Here is a 20375-nt window from a genome sequence, read left to right on the forward strand (position 1 = left end):
ACTTCGCCGCTTACAGGCATACCGATACACCTTGTGACTCTCACCTTCTTTCGACGCTTTGTCACCTCGTCCGATGACTGATCCTCTCATGCTCAGGCCTTCAGGTATCTCTCCGACCTCGTCTTCTCGACGCTCCTACCCACAGATCTTAGATAGCCCTCTCAAGATATCGCGCGCATCATGATATCAATGCCAGTGCGACTTCAATCCGATAATCACTGACACTTGCAGGTGCTATGTGCTTGCGATTGCGTCGTAAGTTGCATCATATAAAACTGCATTGCGAGACGGTCGTGGTTATGGGCGTAATAGATGGCTCTGATTGGTGCGTCTCCTTCCTTGCTGGCTAGCGCTGGCGTTCGGATGCTAACGTCGGCGATGCTTAGGGATGCTTGCTGGACGAGTTCCCCCGCTGTCATGCCTATCAGCGGTCGGCCCATGTTTAGCTGCTTTGCCCGGTGCGAATGTTCTCATGTCCTGCATTGCAGTCACACCTCCCTCCCTTGAGGCGAACACGCAGCAAGGCAACTACTCTTCCGCAGTCGGACAGTCGCCTGCCGCTCGCCCGAGCTCTCTCCCCTTTTGTTTCGGCTGCGATACAGTCCTTGTGAGTTTATACACAACCCCCGTCCATAGCGCGATACACACGACCTTGGCTCTTTGTCACCAGAGCGGACTCGCACGGCCTTGTCGGAATCTATCCGACTCGACTTCAAAGTCAAGTTCCCTCCGCCCTTCATTTTGGGATGGAAGGCCCACCTTCAGTGCTCGCTGTCTTGTACGTGTGTCTTCGTCGTCGTCCTCCTCCTCCGACCTGTCGGCGTGGATTTTGCCCGAAACATCAGGCTCACCGCCACGATTTGTCGGGTTCAGCGCTGCCGGTGGCCTGTCCCGCCCGTTAACAGTCCCCACCCGGGCCGCCGCAGTGAAACACATCCGTAGAAACTTCTACGGCAGCGAGCCCTTCACAGTCGTCGCTCTCGAGTCGGGAGGGCACAGCGCAACGGGTTTGCACAGTCCCCAATCCAACTGGGACCGAGTCAGGGGGTGGCTGCACTATAGGGGTCGGAGTCGAAGGTCGATGTCACCCGGTCATCGAATGTCCCCAAGGTTCTTCAGGATCACGAACCGTCGAGATGACCCTGGAAGATTTGTCAGTATTAGGTACTCAACCGTCCGCAGACGGAGATGCACGGGTCCGACATGATGCCAAGTATGGAGGGTAAGGCTTGGATCATGATCGTTAAGAGCACCCTAATCTATGTGTGTGCATCCGCATTATCCGCCGTTCACGAGAACAACGGGATACTCAACACTCACAATGACTCAGGAGTCATACTGTACATCTTGGAATCAGCGTCGTGCCTATTGAAAATGGACGTCGCCAACGGGTCGGACGACGGAAGTCGCCATGGAGCACTCAAAGCCATCCTTTTATACAGTGTATGATACAAGCTACAACACGATACCGAGTTACGCTATAGACATGTATCCGGACGTCCGCGACCACCCCGAACTCGACCTCGACTGCCCGTCCACAAGATCATCTCCGCCCCCGACATCCACAGCAACCTCCACGACGACACCCCCATCCTCCCGCGCCCCAGCCTCATCCCCACTCCCACCATCTCCGAGGCAGTCACCGCTCTCGGCCGAGTCATCGAGCGGCGCACCGAGCGGGTCGACAAAGTCCGCTATGCGGCTGCGCGTCGCCGGCCCGCTGGGGGGCGCCTGCTCAGAGTCCGCGGTCGACGCGACACCGTCGAACGCTGCAAAGTTTAGGCTCTGGCTCCAGCCGGACGGGCCGCCGGCGTGCGTCGTGGTGGGATTGCCCGAGCGGTCGACGTCGCGCAGGTCCAGGATGAACCGGGACACGAGGATCGAGATTATGCTGAGGGATAGGAGGTACGTGCAGCGTCAGTGGGATGTGCTCAATGGAGGAGAAGGGGAGGGCAGGGGAGGAGCGGAGACGCACGGGTCTTGGAAGATGACGATGCTGTCGGTGAAGAAGCCCTTGAGCGAGAAGACGAGGTGGAGGACGTTGATGGTCAGGAATGTCCTATGCCAGCCCCACGTGCGTCAGCTACTAGCTCGTCAATGGTAGATCTCTGAGAGGGCGTACAGGAAGTACACAGTGCCTGTCGGACGTTGTCAGCGTGGCTGCGTGCGACAGCGGTCTGACCGAGACTGCTACTACTTACCATCACGTAGGATCGTAGCGGCGAAGGAGGTCTTGATGGCCGCGCTCCTCGCGACTCTCCATGTACTGTACGTTTTGTGCCACGATACACCTAGGACAAGCAAATCGCCGAGGATGACCGAGGCGCGGGTGAGTATGAGCACTAGATCGCGCATGATCAGCCGAAAAGGTCAGCTTCAACGACTGAGTAAACATACGCCTGTACACGATGCGTGATCAGTCGCTACTATCGCACTAATTGAAGGTTTAGACTTACGGGAGATAGAGTGATTCTGGGACTTGTGGGGAGGTGACGCAGTTGAAGGGTCGGATGAAGCTGTTGATCAAGGTAACCGTGTAGACATACTAGGGCAACAAGGTCAGGTGTCCGCCGGGTAAACAGACCAGGGCACTCACAGTGTTCGTAGCAGCTGGCATAGAGGACGCAAAGAAGACGATAACCGCAAGCCACCAGACGTGGTCCGTAAGCGCGTACACACGCAGGCTGGCGAACGCTTTCGGCGAAGTGAGTGATTGAGGTGAGGAATGGATCAGAAGACAAGGCGTACCAGCCCAGACGAGGTAGGGTGCCGTCTGCAGAACTTCACCAGCAACGATAGATCTTACACATCTGCGCGGCAAGAGTTCAACATGGGACATCGTCGAACTGGCGGGAGAGCAGAGACGGGCGTACCCCTATTCCAAAACGAAACACACGTCAGCCAAGAACCTTTATCTTCTGCTAGAGACAAACTCACTTCCTGAGATGATATGTTGTACGACGCGAAGACCACCAAGAAACGCGCCAAGAGGAGATACCTATTCAGGACGAACAGGACCGTTGCGCCCGTCACCTTCCGCCGCCATACCAGGCGTACCTCCCGGTCGAACGTGAGAAGCTGGTCGTAAAGGACCAGAGCTGCGGGAGAGGAGAGAGCGGTAAGCCTGCGTGGTCGCAGATATCACGCGGCGCAGCAACATACCACCCATCGCTGCGTATGTCATCTGTTCCTCAATGCTGCGGAGCCCCGAGTCGCGCAGTTAGCCTTCCATCTGAGCATGTATGCATGGGAGCACTCACACGTGAGGGTAAGCCGCGACCAGCGCGGCTGCGAAAGAACTGTCGGCCATGGTGTAGAAAGAGAAAACGACGACTCGGCTCGGGAGCGTCGCCTCGACACTCGTCCTGACACCAAGCTTATCTAGAGCTCGAGACGGACGCGCGCCGCGGCATTCGTCCACCGCGCAGCGACCAGGTACTCATCTTTTACGGTTGAACAGCTAGACCGCAGTCCTCGGACGCTTCGTGGCCCGGATCGACGCCCGACATTGTTCATCAAGTGGTTTCGAAGCTGTGCTGGCTGTACAAATCCTGTGCTTCGAGTGTCGGCACAGGGCTTGATGTTCGAACATCCGACAGATCGACAGGCAGGTCGCGGAGGGGCTTTGCAAATGTAGTCAGGGCTTTAAGGGGCAGCAATGCATGCCATTGTATCGATCGGACGAGGAATCATGGAAGGAGGCGAGCTCAACTGTTCGACTTGAAGGGCTGCACAGGATATGTGATGCGAGGTTTCTCAAGTATGGCATGAATACATATGTATCTCAATATGCATACCGTCGTGTTTATGCCTCATGAATGCCTTCGTACGAGGTATGTATGTAATCTGCTCCGCTAGTAAGTGTTTGAGGACCGAGCGGCGACGACCGTGTCAACAGTGAAGTGAACGGGAGACAAATGAATGAATAGAGCTCACCTCAACGCCGACCAAGTTCTCTCCGCTCGTGTCCGCGAGGCCATGCAGCAATGATTCTAAGATGCCCGCACCTTCTCGAAGATCTGTTGCATCCTGGAAGGATGCGCGTTGACAATGGCATGGGAGAGGGCCTAGTCGTTAATTCACATCCTGCCACGAGTGCCGTGTGTCTTCCGTCAAGTCGTAGACCAATACTGCGAAAATGCGGTGGTTAAAGAGATTCGAGTCCGAGAAGAGAAGTACATGATAGCGGAGCAAGCCTGTTGTGAAGAGTGACGCACCTACTCATGCTAGGTTTGCTTTGATTGTCCGCTTACGGTGAGTTTAACCAGTTTCGGTCTCCGCCTCTTTTGGTATCAATCGGACATTCATAATTCTATCCTTCGTCCTCGATGATGGTATTCGCTCGCTGCTCTCGCTAATATCATCTGTCCCCGATCCCTCTTGTGCTCGGACTCCAAGAAGTGGCCACTGCATTCACCCGGGCACCGTCGTCAGCCCAAGCAGGAGTGAGAGAGGACCATACTGTCGCGTAAGTTATGTCGACACGTGGCCCATGTAATCGAGTAACTAAGCCACAATTCATAGGGTCTCTCGCGACAGGAGAGTTCGACTATCATGGTCGCAACGACCAGGAGGAAAGCCAAAGAGAACGCGTGCTTGGTTTTCCACCGGTTCCCTCCCGAGGTGCTTCTCATGGTCCTCGAGCAGCTGTCCGACGACAAGTCGTCTCTATTATCATGCTGCCTCGTATCCCACTTCTGGCTCTCTGCCGGCCGATCCTTCCTATTTCGCACGGTGACCATCCACTCGAAGAAGGATGGTCCGGATAATTTCGACGCATTCCTCCGCTTCCTGACACGCTCTGGTGTTGGGAAACACATATGGGGAATCACATTGTCGGCACCTCCACTCCCAGAAGTTACATCACCAGACGAGGACATGGACGCCTTTGTATCTGCTCACTACACTCCTTGCTCTATCGACACAGTCTTTCGTATACTTCATCACACTTTCTGTCTCCGCCATCTCGCTCTGCAGTTGTTACGCTTGACCTCCACGTCCGCTTCTTCCATAAGCAGTCCGAGTCACCCACACCGCCCGACTTTGGACTGTCTGTCATTCGATGACTGTGTCTCTGACGAGGACGTGAGGCCCCTGTTCGATCTGATTTGCCTCTTCGCGGATATCGGCACCCTGACTATTGCGTATGGTCCCTCGGTGAAGGCCGTGCCTGAGGGTACGCTATTCGGTCAGCGGCGATGCCTTCCACTCATCCACAGACTCGAGATGTATGGCGAAAACGAGGCAACGACGTACGGAACGTTCGAACTCCTTCGCCGCTCCGGCTCGCTGGACAGAGCACTTACCCAAATCGAGCTTGAGACGACACTTGGCAACGTTCTCACTCCATTCTTGACCTTCCTCCCCGAGGCGGCCACACATCTTGTTCATCTAAATCTAATAGCCTCCAACGTATTCTACGAGCCTCCTTGTACGTACACCACCCTTCTCTCCTCGTCACTTTACTGATCTTCTGGACCAACAGACGACATCTCATATCCCCCTCCGTTCCCTTTCTTTCCCGCACTACGCAGGCTTGAACTCGACATAGACCTTGACGCCGACAGCTACCCGCCTCTGTGCAGCCGCTATGTGCACAGAGTCATCGACGTGTACGCTGATCTACTCTCCACGCCCTCGTCGTTCCCCGTCCTCTCCAGGCTCGATTTCCACATCGACCCCGGCACTCTGGCTCCTGAGATCTTGGAGTACAGCGCACACTGGCCTATTCCCGTGTGGCACCGCTTGGACGAGGCCCTCATGGCACTCCCCTCGATCGAGATGATCATCTTTGAGCTGAAGGACATTCCGGAGTCGATGAGGGGCCCACTCGACCCCCTCGTGAATCGGACAACCGGGTCGTTCGTACACTATTTCTTCTCGCGGCACATGCCGGCCATGTACGCAAAGGAGATCTACCAGGTGGTGCACGACCAGGAGGCGGCGGGATACGAGAGCGACAGCGAGAGTGAGGATGAGGACAATCCTGACGGCGCACCCACTGCAGACGCTGCTCAAGGTTGAGGCGGATCCGCGGGTGTTGCCGCAATGGGATCGTCTGTGTGGCCACCAATGCGGACTCCCGCTGGTATAAGGGTCACAGGTGATACGTCCGAAGACACATGCTCGCCTTCCCTGCCTTGCCCTGCCCGTTCAACTTCTTGGTACTATGCCCGCCTCCTCTCTACACCCGTGTCCCTCTCCGTCTTCGCCAGGTCCTTCGAGCAGCACGTTCCGGCTCTGCATGTGAAGAAGTCGCTCCATCGGTTTCGGCAAGCAAGGTGGCGGGGTGCGAGAGCGGTCTCCCGGACAACCCGTGCGGGCGGCGAGGGAGAAGGACTGTGATACGAAGAGAAAATATATTGGCAGATGGTCTTGTCTTGCGTCACTAGACGACTTGTTCTTCGATTGCATGATACTTGCCTTTGGGAGTATTCATGCTTCAAATTCAAGTTCATGTTGCAGTGCAAGTACTCTACATATGTAATTCGGCATTGCGGGCCGAGCCAGACGCGGGGAAAGTATGGGGAAAGTAGCGACGGGTGACTTGTCCCCGACTACCGGTCAACATATCATGCCGACACCCATCCGCCGCCACCACCATCGCACCATGACCCTGAGTTCCCGCCTTGCTAGCATCTCTACCTCTAGTCATTATATGACTCTCGGCCTGGTCGAATATGTCCTCAACTTCCTCGCCCCATAGCGAAAGCCAGTGCGCCCATGCACCGACGCGCTTCTCGGACAGCCTCACCTCGGACCAACGCAAGCAGATCGTCGACTTCGCGGATGTTATCTTGCGCGGACCTGGGCAGTTTGCGAAGCCGACAGGCTCGCGCCTAGAGCTGACCGACGTGTTGGTGTACGAGCGGCCAGAGGACGGGAAAATGCATGCGGAGGTTGTGTTCGAGATTGACATGGCGGAAGGTGCGTCCTCTATAATACGCGTCGTAGGGTGCCCAGCGGCTCATGCGAGGCGATTCGGGTATTCAGACATGTTGAACTCTGCAAAGCATATGCACGGCGGCTGCGCGATGTTCATGATCGACGTGTAGGTGGCTCGCGAACTGCGCTGCGGGTGCGTACGTACTCATTGCGCCCGATATCCAGGTGCTCCTCTATCGCGCTCGTATCCCTCAGCATTGCCATGAACAAGCGGGTATATCTCGTATCCCAGTCTCTCACTACGGTGTGGCACTCTCCCGCCCTGCTGTACGTATGCACAGCGACGTCTGCTAGGCTGCTGATGTTAATGCTACTAACCGTCACTGCAGAGGGGCTCGTCTTCGTATCACGAATAAGACCACCGCGTTCGGAGCGCGCACCGTCTCGGCGCGTACGGAGGTGCGTACCCGGTCATCTCGCGTGAACTTGCGCTTACCAGACACTCCTACCACGTCAGATTTGGGACCTCACGAATCGCCGTCTTGTCGCGACCGGGATTCACACCCAGATGCCACCTTCACAGCCTAAGCTGTGATCGTGTGCCGTCCTATGATTCCCTACGTGACCACTCGTACGTTTGAATATGATCACACATTTCAATTTCGCGCCGCTCCTGGCATATACCCTACCGGCTAGTACGGTGATCTGAACCAGCCAGTTCCTGGTCCTCATATCGTGAGCTTCTAGCAGACATCAAGCACGCGCCCGACCACGACCACATACAGGGAAGACTGGACGAGCGAAGTCTGCAAGTGGTGCAAAACACCGAGCGTCGAGGTAGGCTAGTCACCGAAAGGGCCCGACGCTCGGCTCAACATGAGTGTTACCTACGACTAGTACATACGGAGCCGTACGCTAACCCAGGATACTCGCCTCCGTCGTTGTGCGCTCCCGTCACAGCTCGGGAGAGAGCCTGTATCGACTTGTGAGATCGCCCGGCGTCTCGCCCGGAGCGGCGAACCACCGTCACGTATAGTCACCGCGAGGTAAGACGCGGGCCAGTGCATGGAAGTCCGGGCCCTGCAAGGCGAGGCTCGAGGGAAGCAGCGTCATCCTGCTAACGCACGGCGGGATTGAACTAGTAAACACCCGAGCCCGCCAAACCCAACCCTGCCACGGCGGACACATACTTGGGGCGAAACGGTCCAAGACACCGGAGGCCAGCGATCCCAACCCAAACGCCACGTCTTCCTCCCGAGAATAGATATCGAATAGATCATACGAGTACAACAGCAAAAACAGCCAGAGATCTCTATCCGTCCCGAACAGGGAGCCTACTTGCTCAGTGCTCACAGCCGTGCGTGGAAGGACTCGGGTGTCGGAGTCGGCAGCTTGGGCGCCATCTTGTTGTGGACACCGGACATGCACAGACGGCCGTGCGTCACGTCCCAGATCTGCGGCAGCACACCAAGGTCAGGATCTGCATCTCTTTCGGACCGCACTCGCACTCGCGCCGTTGCTGCCCTCTCTCCGGCGATCGGAGAAGAGGCTGGACGGGCACGCGGTGCAGATGAGGAAAGCGCAGGACTCACTTCTACCCGCGACGCTACTGTCCGGGCGCCGAAGGAAGTCGTCGTGCTGACAATGTGAAGCTTGGCGCCTCTGAATGAACGCGGCAAGGGCGGAATCAGTATAGAAAACAGATCGCCGGAGGAAGGGAAAAGGGAGACTGACAGTGGTGCTGGGGCGTGGAAGGTGGTGACGATCGTCTGCGAGACAAAGTCCGACGGCCTCCCTTGTACCATGCCCAGGAACGCGAGTCCAACGGAGGAACATCTGCGCGCGTGCAATATGGATATTAGAACCCGGATCCAGCGGAGACGTCGGCGAACAACGGATGGAAGCACGCGAAAGGCCCAACTCACACGTCAACGAGGAATGCGGTGCAGCCGCCGTGCAGCGTGTGCTGACGGTTGAGCATGTCTGCGTACGTGATGATTGACGATCCGAAGTGGCAAAGAGCGGGAGCGGGCGTCGACGGTGTATCAGTATCAGCGTCGGACGGCTGCCGAGACATGGCATGGGAGCCGCACCTTCGCCGACGGAGATCTCGTATACGAGTCTCGAGTGCAGCTTCCGGTCCTCTGCGCGCTTGAAGACGGACGCCTCTTTGAGGATGAGGTTTTGTCCCGTCGACCGCGCAAAGTTGCACTCCTTGAGGTGGAAGTCGCTGAACTCGATGATCTGGCGCTGGACTGAAGGGGCGACGTCGCCACGGAAGAGTACGGATACAACAGCGGTGTCCATGGTAAAGCGATGAAAGGCGAATTTTGAGGATAGAGTCGCAAGGGAGGTGTGGTCGCTGTGCGGGTCCTGAGAGGATGGGAGAAGCTGAGATGAAGGCAGGAAAGCGGGGCGACGTGTATCTTTATAACAAAACTGTGAGCCCTCTGGGTTCAGCCGAGCCCAGGTGAAGGCGCGGTGATCAATCGGAGCATGAGAACGAATCGGAATTCAGTCTAAGTCGCCGACGCATGCGCGGGCGAAGTCAGAAATGTCGGCAACCGCAGCAGGAATCCACGACTCACTAGACGAGCACCGTCACCCTCTGCGCGTACGACAAGCTCATGGGTGGCGCAGAGCTGCCCAGATTGGTGCTGGGTCGCACTCAGCTTGGAGGCCATCGGAAGACGGGTACCTCGCGCGTGTGAGGTAAAGACGGCCTCGGCGACCGGATTGGGCGTTCGGCTGTTCGTCATCGGTGGAAGAACTGTGTGCAGGGTGGAATGGGCGGCGGAAGAGCCATCTGCGGATGACTGAGCCGTTGTGGCACAGGCTAGTGATTGGGTTATGTCATGAAGCCTTGGATGCCTCGAAGGCAGCGCTTCTGGAGCTATAGTCACCGGTCGAACTCCGTCGCACCATCCCGGTTAAGTCGGATTCCCTGCTCCTGCGCTGGGGCAAGCCTAGAAGGGCGTAAGCCGAGATCGTGTGCACCAACGTCGACCAGCTCGCGAGATCGATGAGGTATTGTGACGCCTCGGCTTACTACATTGAGGCCGGTCGCGAATGCACGCGAGCAGGGGCCAGATTTAGCACGGAAGTCTTTTGACAGAACTGTCGCTGGCATTGCATGGAAATCCTCGCGGCAGTATTCTCCTGACGTGAAGATGAAGAGCAGAAGATCTCATACGTACTGGTTGACATCATGCAGTTCCGCATGCCAAATTTCGTCTGCCAAGGCGCTGTCTACCAGGCCCAGGTGAGGCACTTGCACTGGAAAACGTCGACTGTAGTCTGGTTCGGGTGTTTGAGAGGTTGGTAACCCTGCACACAGCGATGAGTTAATGCAGCGCTCGACGAGAGGCATGTCGACGTGCGAAAAGACTATGGCATGTTAACCGGGAGTCCCGCACTCACGTGCTGCGGTGCGGGGTGCCGTATGTTGCCGTAAGAAGGATGGGAAGTGGATGAGAAGATCTGCTCGCTCGCGAATGGGCCATATGGCAACGTCGGTGCAAGGGGCATTCCAGCTCTAGTCCCGGTCTTCTGTAACGTCACCTGCATTGCAAGTCGGCATTACAGTGCAGATAGAAGTGTTGAAGACGATGCTGGAATTGAGACATCGGCTACACATGGTGACGGCAGAAGAATAAACCCCGGAAAACATGGGGGAAGGAAGTTGAGAACAAGCGAGCCGGCCAGCGCCAGCAGCCACAGCCATGTCACCGGCGGAGTCGGAGTTGCCCGAAGGTCGAGTGATTACCTTACCACGAGCTACCCGGGGGCAACTCACGCAGTAGATGCCCAGGTGTTTCAATTGCGCATATGTCTGGGATATCATATGACACTCACTGCAGGATGCCGACACCCGTATTGAATACAGGCATACGGCCGGGCAGCCTGAGACCGTGGAACTTGACCGTGGAACTTGCGCTACTCTCCTGCTCGCATGTCGCAGGCTCATGCACACCTCTCAATCATCCGGCTCGTGCATCAAGGCGACGCTAGCCTCGCATACATGATGCTTCAGCGCTGAGCGGATCTCGCGCAGGAGGGCGCACTCGTCCCGCGAAAAGTGGCCCTTGTCGATATACACCCTACAAACAGAAACAAGCCCCGTCAGCATCAAGCACCTACATTGGGGAGCCCCGAAGAACCACTCTCATACTCACCGCACTCGCGAAAGAAAGGTCATACCACCAAGCTCTTGTACCCAGTCAGTTGCCTCTTCCGAGTACCCCGTGTATTCAATTCCGCGCCGCTCGCACAGGACGTCTTGGTTCATGATCTCCTCTGCGCTGGGTGAGTCGTCCGGGCTCGTCGACCAGTATCCGACCGGGGTCTGGAAGACACCTTCGGAGCGCGGGGTGCCGAAGTTTTCGTAGAAGTAGAGGAGCGTCGGGTTCAAGTCTGTCATGCATTGCCCCTCCGGACGCTCGTTCGCAGAACTATCAGCGGTGTAGTTCGCTTCGGTGCTCTCGTCCTCGGACTCCGGCTGCTGCTTCAGGATGAGCCTCCCCGTGCTGATGCAGATACGCAGTTTGATCGCTAGGTGGAAAGTCTGCACGTGAGCATGGAACTATGAGTGTGATATTGATACTCACACGTCGTCACGTACCACCTGCTGACCCAGCCATCGTCCGAGGTCCTTCCTCGACGAGCCAGAGACTGTCAGCTTGAAGCCGAGGACGGAGCCCTCCAGGGACGTGTCCACCGTATGTCTACGCCGTAGCGCAACTTATGTCAGCAGCGCTGTCACCCATTCCGGTATACAGGAGTACTCACCGTACCCAACCGCTCGAAAGCGCGACTCGGTCTCCAGTCACCTCGAAGACGCCACTCCATTCACCACCACACACCTCGCCCATCTCTTCCTCCTCCGCGTCCCGGGAGACGATGATCCCCTCACTGAAATCAAGCTCGCCGAACATGCTCTGCCGCTCGCACGACTTGTCACGATACACCGGGGCCGGGCGCATCGCCTCGAGCGCGTTGTAGAAGCAGCAATACCTGCGCGGTCCATTGAGCCTCCAGTGCAGCACTGCCGGCACGTAGCGCGCGGGCGGAAAACCGACGTGCGCGACGAGGAAGCACTGCCCGACGGACGGGATGTCAGGCCGGTACCAGGGCTTGCAGCAGCTGCTACGCGGGTTGGCGTGCGCGATGAACGTCCATGTCTGTTCGAGAGCCGCTTCGCGGTCGGCGGTGGGGGCGCCGAGAACTGAAACGTCCGGCATCAAGTAGGTGAGTGGAGTGAGTTGTCTGACGCGGAGCAGGGGGTGGGGAGCGTACGTACCTTTGAGGAGTTACCTGTTGAAGTGCAGCAGCTACGCGGACTGCTGTCAGCCAAGTATTCACCGTCGCCGTCTCAGTCGAGACTCACGTATTTCGGGAAGTCGACGAACGAGGGCAGGACGGCGAGCCCCCAGTTAGTCAAGTCCCATTGCAGTTTGCCGTTCGACCGGAGGACGAGATCTTGGGGGAAGAGATCGTGCATCTGGATACGCCCGGAGATGGATGTGAGTACCAATATTGCTTTCATCAGACCTTGTCACTTCAAGTCGGGCAGAGCGACGTACATCGGAATCTTCAGATGGCCAGTTCATCCCGAAGGTCTCCATATAGTCGAAGGCGCTCTAGCAGGGCCGTAAGCATGACTTGTCTAGGGCGGGACGGAGGGACTCGACTCACGCTGAGCTGCTTCATCTACGCAGCCAACAGTTGGTTAGTCCCATGCGGAAAACCGGAGCCCCGACGAAAGAAGAACACCTACGCAATCGATCACGTAATTCAGTCTCTCCAGCCCCTCCATGTTCCGCAGCAACGCTCGCATCTGAGCGCCTGTGGCAGGGAGCGGAGGTTAGCTGAAAGGCAACATGTTGACTAAGCGACGCCGACGAACCATTCATTCCAATTCCATCTTGCACGATGAATGCCTGATACGGGTCCGGTCTCGATACTCCGATGGTCTGCACAATGTATGGGTGCCTGTCCAAGTCGATGGGTCAGAACCATTCGGATATGGCATAACGTTCGTTCGAACGTTGAACGTTGAACGCTAGGCAGCGTGTGCACAACGCGGCGACTCACCAGATGCGCTTCGACAGCTCGACGGCACCTCTAAACCGACTATCGTTCCGCGGGAACATCCGCACCACGACCACACTTCCAGATTGGGGCAGCTGCGCGCGGTAGCGCTTCACCGGTCCCTCGTCTGAACTACCACTTGTTGCGGGCCATTGCACTTCGGGCCCGAGGTCGTCCAGGAGGTCGATATCTTCACGTCCGAATAGCTTGAGCTGTGTAGCGCGAGCGAGAGCGTGAACCATACTTGAAACTCTACACTGACGCCATGAAGAAGAGGGACACTCACCGTCCCGTCTTCCGTCAAGCCGCGCTGCACGAGCTCTGTGACTCCCGCTTCGACGACGCGTGTCCGGGAGAGGATGAGGGCCCCAACACGGTCTGCGTCGTCCGCGTGCGTGAGAAGACGACTCTGAGTAGTTGCAAGCAGCGAGAGGTGTGCGCTTGCTTGCAGGGTGGCTTGAATCTGTGGTGGCAGGTCATCATGTGTCTGCAGCGGTATCAAGCCTAACATGTAACAGCTCACTTACATTAAACAGCCGGACGGCGTCCTCCAGCTTGGTAGCGAGTCGTGCGATGTCGTCGTCCTTGCGGCCGTTGGAGAGCATCACTGAGAAGAGGCTCTTGCGGGCTTGACGACGCATGTAGGCCTCGATGTCCTGATATAATGCATGAGGGAGTCAGTAGCTGAGCTCGCGCGGTGCCAGTGAGGACGACACACCATAGAAAAGTAGCGACATGCTCTGTCGTCTCAGAGGAGCCGGGGTGCGTCTCGTATGCCCGCAGATGCTCATAGACCGCGAGGGTAAACTTTCCCGCGCGCTCGGCGAGCTCCCGACATCGTTCGCGCGTGCTCTTCGCCTCCTACAAGGGGCAATGATACATGACCTGTACTATAGAGAGAGCAGCAAATGTTGACAGACATACCTCTGCCATCTCTGCGATGTGCAGCGCCAGGCCGATCGCCGACTTGAGTCCTGGCACAGGGATGTCGTCTGCTACCTTCTCCGATATGCGTAGCGCACGGATAATATGATGCATTGTCGAAGCGTAGTGAGATGTATGATCGCGAACCAACGACAACTCGCGAGTCGAATATATACTCAGTACTGGTACCCTTGTTCAGAGAGGCAGTGGCCAGTTGCGTATTAGCATTTAGTACGGCATGAGCAGTACACTCGCGCATCGCCATAGTGGGGACAAGTGAGCACAGTACTGAGGGACCGTATGAAATACCTCCAGCAAAGCACTTGAGTGCTGTCAGCCCCGAGCGGCGAGGCGGTAAGATGACAATGCACGCTAGTAGGTAGACGCATCGAGACGACGCCGAAGGGACGACGCCGAAGAGACGGCGACTCAAGATGATCTCGCGCCTCTTCCGGAGGCTACTGCAGGTCGCTTGCGTTGTATCCTACCTCGAAAAGTCTCGAAAGCATACTTACAGTGGTTCTCGTGGTGCATGAGCGTGTGCCTGAACGTTGGAAATTGCAATTGAACACGCCCGCGCGTGACGAGCATGAGCGTTCGACTCGATTGTTGAGGCCTTGAGGTGACACAGAACAGAACGACGCACACAAGAGGGATGGGGCAAGCAATGATCACGATGTTTTGATACAACGCAGGGCGTAACATGACACACACTCACCCACAACGCGCTATGGGAGTGGAAGCAGTAAGTACAGTGGGGAATCGGGATGCGGAACTCCTAAAAGTACAAGCCGTATGGTGACAAAACCGAGACGCATCGGGAGACGAGACGACCAGGACGAGAACGACGAGTGCTACCAGAAAGGACAGCAGGGGACAAGGAGTGTTGTGGATGAGTGGATCGAGCAAGAAACGTGACAGCTGAACATGGATCGGGTACGGGACCTCACAACGGACGCATCAAAAGGAAATCATGGGGGACGAGAGAAAGGAAAGGGGAAGAGGTGGCTTCGCCTGTTTGATAGTTCGTTCGGCAAACTGGTAGCGCACGGAAAAGTTGGACACGCACCGTTAGACGTCTAGTAGCCACCGCCCTGCTGGCCGCCGTAACCTCCGCCGCCGTAGCCACCCTGCTGGCCGTAGCCTCCACCGCCGTAGCCACCTAGAGACCGTTGGTCAGCATCCTAGTCGTCTAAGAATGCGCACAACGTTACGACGAACCTTGGCTGCCGCCGTAGCCTCCTCCACCATAGCCGCCCTGACCTAAGGACGAAAATTTTATCAGTACAGACGCCCATATCAAAGTGCCGATTCCCACTGACCGCCGCCGTAGGAGCGGCCACCTCCACCGTAGCCTGCAGACGAGACGAGAGTTCAAGCTCACGAAACAGGGCAAGACTCAGGAACGGGTGAACTGACCTCCACCGCCGCCGCCGCTGCCACGGGCGTTGGCGAGGTTAACCTTGATGCGGCGTCCGTCGAGCTCCTGCTCGTTGAGGGAGGCGATCGCGGTCTGGGCCTCAGCGTCGGAGCTAAAGGTGACGAAACCGAAGCCGCGGGAGCGGCCGGTCTCACGGTCGCGCATGACGATCGACTGCAAAAAAGAGAAATCCGCGACGCGCAGGCATGGTGAGCACATCGATGAGTCGGCCTACGAGGCCTGAGGCTGGGGAAAGGGAGATCGCGTACATCGACGACTTGGCCGTAGGAAGAGAAGGCCTGTGATCGCCAACAACGAGCGCACGAACAACATCGAATCAGAGACAGCACACAACGGACACACGCGACGGCGGAGACCGTCGCGCGGGAGAAGGAGACATACTTGGAGGAGGGAATCATCGGTAGTGTTCCAGCTCAGGTTGCTAAACACGAAAACAGAACGCATCAGTCGTGCGTGCTGGCAGCGGGGCTGCCGCGTGTGAGGCTCAAAAACAAAGCTGACCCGACGTAGACTTTGGCGGACATGATGAGATTGAATTGGAGTTATACTGCTACAGTACAGCGAGGCTTGGGTCCTTGACGACGAAAATTGAACGGAACCGGACGACCGACGAGGAGCGGAGCAAGAGCGATATGGCGTCTCTCCCACCCAGCCCCCTCTTATATAGGGTTCCCAACCCTAACCCATGCCGTGGGAATCCGACCCCATTCGTGTCCCCCGGGGCCCGTCTAATCCCACCACTTCGTACTGCACCTCCAATTGCGAGTAACCGGTCAAACTGAGTAGTGCGTACGTGCGTTCCTGCCTGTGCTATAGTCTCGTTAAGTCTAATATGAGTGTTAGTGCGGCAATGTCCCCCCCACACCCACTTAACTACGACATCCTATGCGCAATCACCTACTGGGCAGATCGCCGCACATGCGTCTCTCTGATGCGCACATGCAAGGGTCTCAACAAAGCCGCCGCCAAGTCTGTACTCCAGCCATCAGGCGGAATCTATATCTGGACGGAGAGGAACACGGTCCTGTTCCACCGTTTCCTGCACGCCGATCCCTCGCGCTTTCAACACGTCCGTGAGATACACATTGGTTTTGAACGCATGTCTCCTGAGGTTCTCGACGGACTCCTCGACGACCTGACACGCATGGAACGGCTTGAAACCGTCGGACTACCAAACGCTGATACCACCCTCGAAAACTTTCCCCCGCTCGCTGACGCCATCGCGAAGCTCACGAGGCTTCAGCGACTCGAGATACGCAGTCTTGAGGGTGATGCTGCTCGCAGACTCCTCTCGCAGATGAAGGCGGACCTCAACTCCATCCGGCTCCTCTGGTTCCATGTTGAAGACGGCACATCGAGGGTCTTCCCCTGGGACCTACGAGCAAGACTTCGATTGGCCAACAATCACCCGATCCCGCTGCTCGCCAGATGGAGAGCCAGTCTTAAGGAACTGACATGCAATTCGTGGTTCTTCTGTCAGAATGATTTGCCCCAATTTACGCAGGTGTACCCGAAGCTTCGACGGCTGTCCTTGGTGGGCAACAGCTGGCCCTTCGTTGCACCTTTCATCCGTACATATCCCAACCTCACACGGCTCTCCGTCAATTCGGCCCACGACTACTTTTACATTAACAAGCATTTCCTCGACGAGTTCCTGCACACGCACCGTGCCTTCAACATCCAGAGCCAAGAGGATGAGGACGGGGGCGTCATCTGGCCACACCTCGAGGAGCTCGTCGGTAATGCCATCGACCTCTACGGCCTCGGGCTCACCTGCCGCGTCCGGCGAGTACACATCGATGGCTTCGTATATCCTGAAGACCTCGAGTTTCTTCTCCCCGTACTCGCATATGCGCAGCCCCAGCATCTCAAGGCCGAGTGCGGAGGCAGCATCCTCGTCGACCCATCGCAGGAGCTCACGACGCTCCTCCGCTCTTCCGGCACCGCACGCCTCGAAAGCCTCGTTCTTGAGTTCTCCCTCTTTGACGATGATCCTGACGAAGACTCTAACTATGACCCTGACGAACAGCCGAACATCTCATCTGCCCTAGTAAGTGATCTGTCCATAACTCGGGCTCCGATGTGCTCAACTGACTTTTTCCGACAGAGCGATTTGGGCGACTCGCTGAAACGTCTCCCGCTCCGCCGCCTGCGCCTGCGCCTCAACCTACCCCAGTGCAGATCCACGCTGCCACTCCCTGCCTATATCACGACATCCTTCGATCTCGAGGCGTATGTGCGGGACCTTGCGGATGCCATTCCGGCGCTGGAGGATGCGGTGGTGTGCATCAAGGGTGGGCGGGACATCAACGTCGATGCGGATGAGAGTCCAACGAGGACTGCGGAGTTCGTGAGGGTGCGTAGGCGGGGGGCGCAGTATGCGGATACGGAGATGTACGAGTGGTCGGCTGAGCGCACATGGGAGGATTGGCTGAGCCGTTACGCCGTCCGCGAACGTCTACACACTTCCAAACTTCCCACATTCGTGGAGAGATCTCCTTCCAGAATTCATGCGTTAATTTCAGCAAGTCTTGCTGATCTCGCACGTGAGCGCTGTCACTGCTGAAATCCCTGGGACATTCGTCGCTCTGACCAGACTGTGGCCCGATCGTATTGGTACCTCGACTGCTGCAGGTGCGCTGACATCTTATGCTTGTGATGCACATTGAAGTTTACTTACGAATGCGGCGATAGATATATCAATGGGTCGCAGTAGACAATTCAGCAACCAAGCTGGTACATGCATCTAGGTCTAGGTCAATACCAAGCCTCCATCCAGTTCACGTCCATGCCTCCCTGTATGGGTGAGTCAACCTCCTTCAGGGATCAGACAACGCTGACTCTCGAGTAGGAAGGGACATTTCTATGTCCTTCAACCAACCATACTCGTTGACGAGACTCAGCACGAACACCTGAACGTCGCATCCTATGATGAGAGGTTGGGGTGGTGGGACTCGCTCGGAGGGAGGAGCGCCCCGGAGGATGCGAAGATACAGGAACGGAGAAATTCCGGTGAGCTTGTATGGCGTTTGCCGTTCTTTTCTCGTCCGGGGTCCCGCGTGGAGGCACGAGCGGGAGGCGGGTGCGCTGCTGTCTGTGCCCACCGCATATGTCCATAGATGGCCCCGGTGGCGAACATGACGAGCTGAGGCGTGAAGCGGCAAAAGTCGACTGATGTCTGTCCGAGTCCCTGCAGCAGGTCTTAGCGACGTTCCTCTTTTCGGAACAAGGACTCGACCGTGAACGGAAGCACTAGTTCCTCGGAGAAGCGCGAACCCGCAGGGCACGAACCTGGACCCGAAGTCAGAAGGGCGAGGTTACGCCGTGGCATCGGGTGTTCCTTAGACCCTCTGCCTACGGCGAGGTGCGGAATAGAACTGAGTTGCGCCGATTGTGGGGCTCGTAGGCTTTATTTGAGACCCGGGGCGTTCTGGTGTCCGACTCGAAGGAAGTTGTGCTTGATATAGGTACGTGCGAGGCTGGGCGTGGTGCCTCACGCGACTCGAGACCGTGCGTGACCATCCCGGAAGGGTGTCGGTTACAGTTATGGCCCTCGCCGTGTCTTCTGGCATGCTCCGACGCGTATGATCTGATCTCTTGCAGTGAGTCAGAGCTGGTTCCTCGAACCTTGGTGGAAGGTGAGCGGACAGAGGTTGCGGAAAATGGGCTGCCTATGGAGAAACTTCTGTTCAGCGCCAGGATTGGCCATGGGAGTTGACAGGAGTAAGTCCACTAGGAGCGTCAACAGTAATGTTCATGAGTGGTGTCGGAATGATCACTGCGCCGCATATCCTTAATTTCAGTATGGTAAGTAGCTGGGGTACAATTCTCAGCCGACGCTTGCCACATCGGCATGACCGGGCCGAGCCACCCGGGCGCTGGCACGAAGTTCGTTTTCGCTTACGTAAGTACCTCCTACTACAATAGGGCCGACTCGTCCGACAAGATTCTCCTAGACGATCTCCAGACTGTAGTTCCTACATATCCGAAGGACAGAACGCTACATAGTTTGAATACGTGATTGGTCTAGGTGAGTACTGTGCTGCTGATTGCTAGCTGCAATGCTCGGTTTCGCAATTGTGTATCGTCTTTGCCATGCTAATTCGAGCCACAGTGCGACACTGAACAGGATGGCATCAGAGCCTGCGCTTCGTTTCAACAACGACATCCTATGCGAGATCACCAACTGGGCAGATCGCCGCACATGCGCCTCTCTTATGCTTACATGCAAGGTCCTCAACAAAGCCGGCGCCAAGTCCGTACTCCAGTCATCTGGCGGAATCTGTATATGGGGGGAGAAGGACACGGTCCTGTTCCACCGTTTCTTGCATGCCGATCCCTCGCGCTTTCAACACGTCCGTGAGCTACACATATTTGTAGCTTCGTCCATGTCTCAAGAAGCTCTCGACGGACTCCTCGATGACCTGAGGCGCATGGAACGGCTCAAAACCATCGGACTAACCAACGCTGACGCCACCCTCGCGAACTTCCCTGCGCTCGCTGACGCCCTCGCCAAGCTCACAACGATCCAGCGACTCGATATATGCACTGGTGGAAGTGATGCTGTTTTCACATTCCTCTCGCAGATGCAGTCCGACCTCGTCTCCATCCGGCTCGAGATGCCGCGGAACGACGATTAACAACCCGATGGGCCGACTACCACCCGGTCCCGCTGCTTTCCAAATGGACAGCCAGTCTTGAGGAACTGACGTGCGAGTCGTGGCTCTCCTGTCGGACTGTTTTGCCACAGTTTACGCAGGTGTACCCCAACTTTCGACGGCTCTCCTTGGTGGGCGACGGCTGGACCTTAATAGCACCCTTCATCCGCCCATATCCCAACCTCGCACGGCTTGCCATCAAGACCGACCCCAACGAACACTTATGGGACCGGCGTTCGGACAACGTGGAGTTCCTGCAAGCACAGCGTGCCTTGAACAAACGGAGCCAAAAGGATGGGGCCGGGGGCAAAACCGTCACCTGGTCACACCTCGAGGAGCTCGTCGGCAGTGTCTTCGATCTCTACGGCCTCGGGCTC

General features: G+C 56.8%; 9 protein-coding genes across 9 annotated transcripts; 3 read left to right on the top strand and 6 right to left on the bottom strand.

Moving 5' to 3' along the window:
• Positions 1-1473: 1473 nt before the first annotated feature.
• Positions 1474-3310, bottom strand: L226DRAFT_573886 (uncharacterized protein; the record flags this gene model as incomplete). The annotated part of the gene is made up of 11 exons (XM_067684941.1): positions 1474-1891; positions 1976-2059; positions 2123-2138; positions 2202-2291; positions 2344-2399; positions 2457-2545; positions 2597-2694; positions 2749-2875; positions 2938-3098; positions 3163-3197; positions 3261-3310. 11 exons carry the CDS (start codon positions 3308-3310, stop codon positions 1474-1476), a joined length of 1224 nt encoding a protein of 407 aa, XP_067531971.1.
• A 1244-nt stretch (positions 3311-4554) lies between these two features.
• Positions 4555-6024, top strand: L226DRAFT_573887 (uncharacterized protein; the record flags this gene model as incomplete). The annotated part of the gene is made up of 2 exons (XM_067684942.1): positions 4555-5431; positions 5486-6024. The coding sequence occupies 2 exons, from the start codon at positions 4555-4557 to the stop codon at positions 6022-6024; spliced, it is 1416 nt and encodes a 471-aa protein (XP_067531972.1).
• Positions 6025-6566: 542 nt separating this feature from the next.
• Positions 6567-7613, top strand: L226DRAFT_491521 (uncharacterized protein). The gene is made up of 5 exons (XM_067677360.1): positions 6567-6927; positions 6994-7051; positions 7111-7212; positions 7275-7344; positions 7403-7613. The coding sequence occupies exons 1-5, from the start codon at positions 6681-6683 to the stop codon at positions 7478-7480; spliced, it is 555 nt and encodes a 184-aa protein (XP_067531973.1). The 5' UTR covers positions 6567-6680; the 3' UTR covers positions 7481-7613.
• Positions 7614-8234: 621 nt separating this feature from the next.
• On the bottom strand, positions 8235-9192 carry L226DRAFT_468517 (uncharacterized protein; the record flags this gene model as incomplete). The annotated part of the gene is made up of 5 exons (XM_067676139.1): positions 8235-8339; positions 8478-8547; positions 8620-8721; positions 8811-8868; positions 8979-9192. The coding sequence occupies 5 exons, from the start codon at positions 9190-9192 to the stop codon at positions 8235-8237; spliced, it is 549 nt and encodes a 182-aa protein (XP_067531974.1).
• A 1145-nt stretch (positions 9193-10337) lies between these two features.
• On the bottom strand, positions 10338-11161 carry L226DRAFT_174824 (uncharacterized protein). Its single transcript, XM_067672653.1, has 2 exons — positions 11061-11161; positions 10338-10985 (listed from the first exon to the last, which is right to left on the bottom strand). The coding sequence occupies exon 2, from the start codon at positions 10850-10852 to the stop codon at positions 10421-10423; it is 432 nt and encodes a 143-aa protein (XP_067531975.1). The 5' UTR covers positions 10853-10985; positions 11061-11161; the 3' UTR covers positions 10338-10420.
• Positions 11162-13087: 1926 nt separating this feature from the next.
• L226DRAFT_468627 (uncharacterized protein) lies at positions 13088-14013 on the bottom strand (the record flags this gene model as incomplete). Its single annotated transcript, XM_067676146.1, has 4 exons — positions 13088-13438; positions 13503-13631; positions 13690-13836; positions 13900-14013. 4 exons carry the CDS (start codon positions 14011-14013, stop codon positions 13088-13090), a joined length of 741 nt encoding a protein of 246 aa, XP_067531976.1.
• A 1091-nt stretch (positions 14014-15104) lies between these two features.
• On the bottom strand, positions 15105-15974 carry L226DRAFT_174419 (uncharacterized protein). The gene is made up of 5 exons (XM_067672651.1): positions 15842-15974; positions 15722-15761; positions 15589-15618; positions 15222-15493; positions 15105-15162 (listed from the first exon to the last, which is right to left on the bottom strand). The coding sequence occupies exons 1-4, from the start codon at positions 15862-15864 to the stop codon at positions 15299-15301; spliced, it is 288 nt and encodes a 95-aa protein (XP_067531977.1). The 5' UTR covers positions 15865-15974; the 3' UTR covers positions 15105-15162; positions 15222-15298.
• Positions 15975-16096: 122 nt separating this feature from the next.
• Positions 16097-18128, top strand: L226DRAFT_174961 (uncharacterized protein). Its single transcript, XM_067672654.1, has 4 exons — positions 16097-16129; positions 16184-17390; positions 17448-17886; positions 18035-18128. Exons 2-4 carry the CDS (start codon positions 16191-16193, stop codon positions 18088-18090), a joined length of 1695 nt encoding a protein of 564 aa, XP_067531978.1. The 5' UTR covers positions 16097-16129; positions 16184-16190; the 3' UTR covers positions 18091-18128.
• L226DRAFT_174962 (uncharacterized protein) lies at positions 18129-18535 on the bottom strand. The gene has a single exon (XM_067672655.1). The coding sequence runs from the start codon at positions 18455-18457 to the stop codon at positions 18167-18169; it is 291 nt and encodes a 96-aa protein (XP_067531979.1). The 5' UTR covers positions 18458-18535; the 3' UTR covers positions 18129-18166.
• Positions 18536-20375: the final 1840 nt, after the last annotated feature.

This window comes from Lentinus tigrinus (genome assembly GCF_003813185.1).
Source record: "Lentinus tigrinus ALCF2SS1-7 unplaced genomic scaffold L226scaffold_29, whole genome shotgun sequence".
Taxonomy (NCBI): domain Eukaryota; kingdom Fungi; phylum Basidiomycota; class Agaricomycetes; order Polyporales; family Polyporaceae; genus Lentinus; species Lentinus tigrinus.

Coding starts and splice junctions, on each gene's coding strand:
- L226DRAFT_491521 (XM_067677360.1), top strand. CDS start 6,681: ATGTCCTCAACTTCCTCGCCCCATAGCGAAAGCCAGTGCGCCCATGCA. Junction 6,928..6,993: donor CGAGATTGACATGGCGGAAG/GTGCGTCCTCTA, acceptor TCGGGTATTCAG/ACATGTTGAACTCTGCAAAG. Junction 7,213..7,274: donor TGGCACTCTCCCGCCCTGCT/GTACGTATGCAC, acceptor CCGTCACTGCAG/AGGGGCTCGTCTTCGTATCA.
- L226DRAFT_174824 (XM_067672653.1), bottom strand. CDS start 10,852: ATGAGCCTGCGACATGCGAGCAGGAGAGTAGCGCAAGTTCCACGGTCA.
- L226DRAFT_174419 (XM_067672651.1), bottom strand. CDS start 15,864: ATGTCCGCCAAAGTCTACGTCGG. Junction 15,619..15,721: donor CCGATGATTCCCTCCTCCAA/GTATGTCTCCTT, acceptor TGGCGATCACAG/GCCTTCTCTTCCTACGGCCA. Junction 15,494..15,588: donor CCTACGGCCAAGTCGTCGAT/GTACGCGATCTC, acceptor TCTTTTTTGCAG/TCGATCGTCATGCGCGACCG.
- L226DRAFT_174961 (XM_067672654.1), top strand. CDS start 16,191: ATGTCCCCCCCACACCCACTTAACTACGACATCCTATGCGCAATCACC. Junction 17,391..17,447: donor CGAACATCTCATCTGCCCTA/GTAAGTGATCTG, acceptor TTTTTCCGACAG/AGCGATTTGGGCGACTCGCT. Junction 17,887..18,034: donor AAGTCTTGCTGATCTCGCAC/GTGAGCGCTGTC, acceptor ATGCGGCGATAG/ATATATCAATGGGTCGCAGT.
- L226DRAFT_174962 (XM_067672655.1), bottom strand. CDS start 18,457: ATGGACATATGCGGTGGGCACAGACAGCAGCGCACCCGCCTCCCGCTC.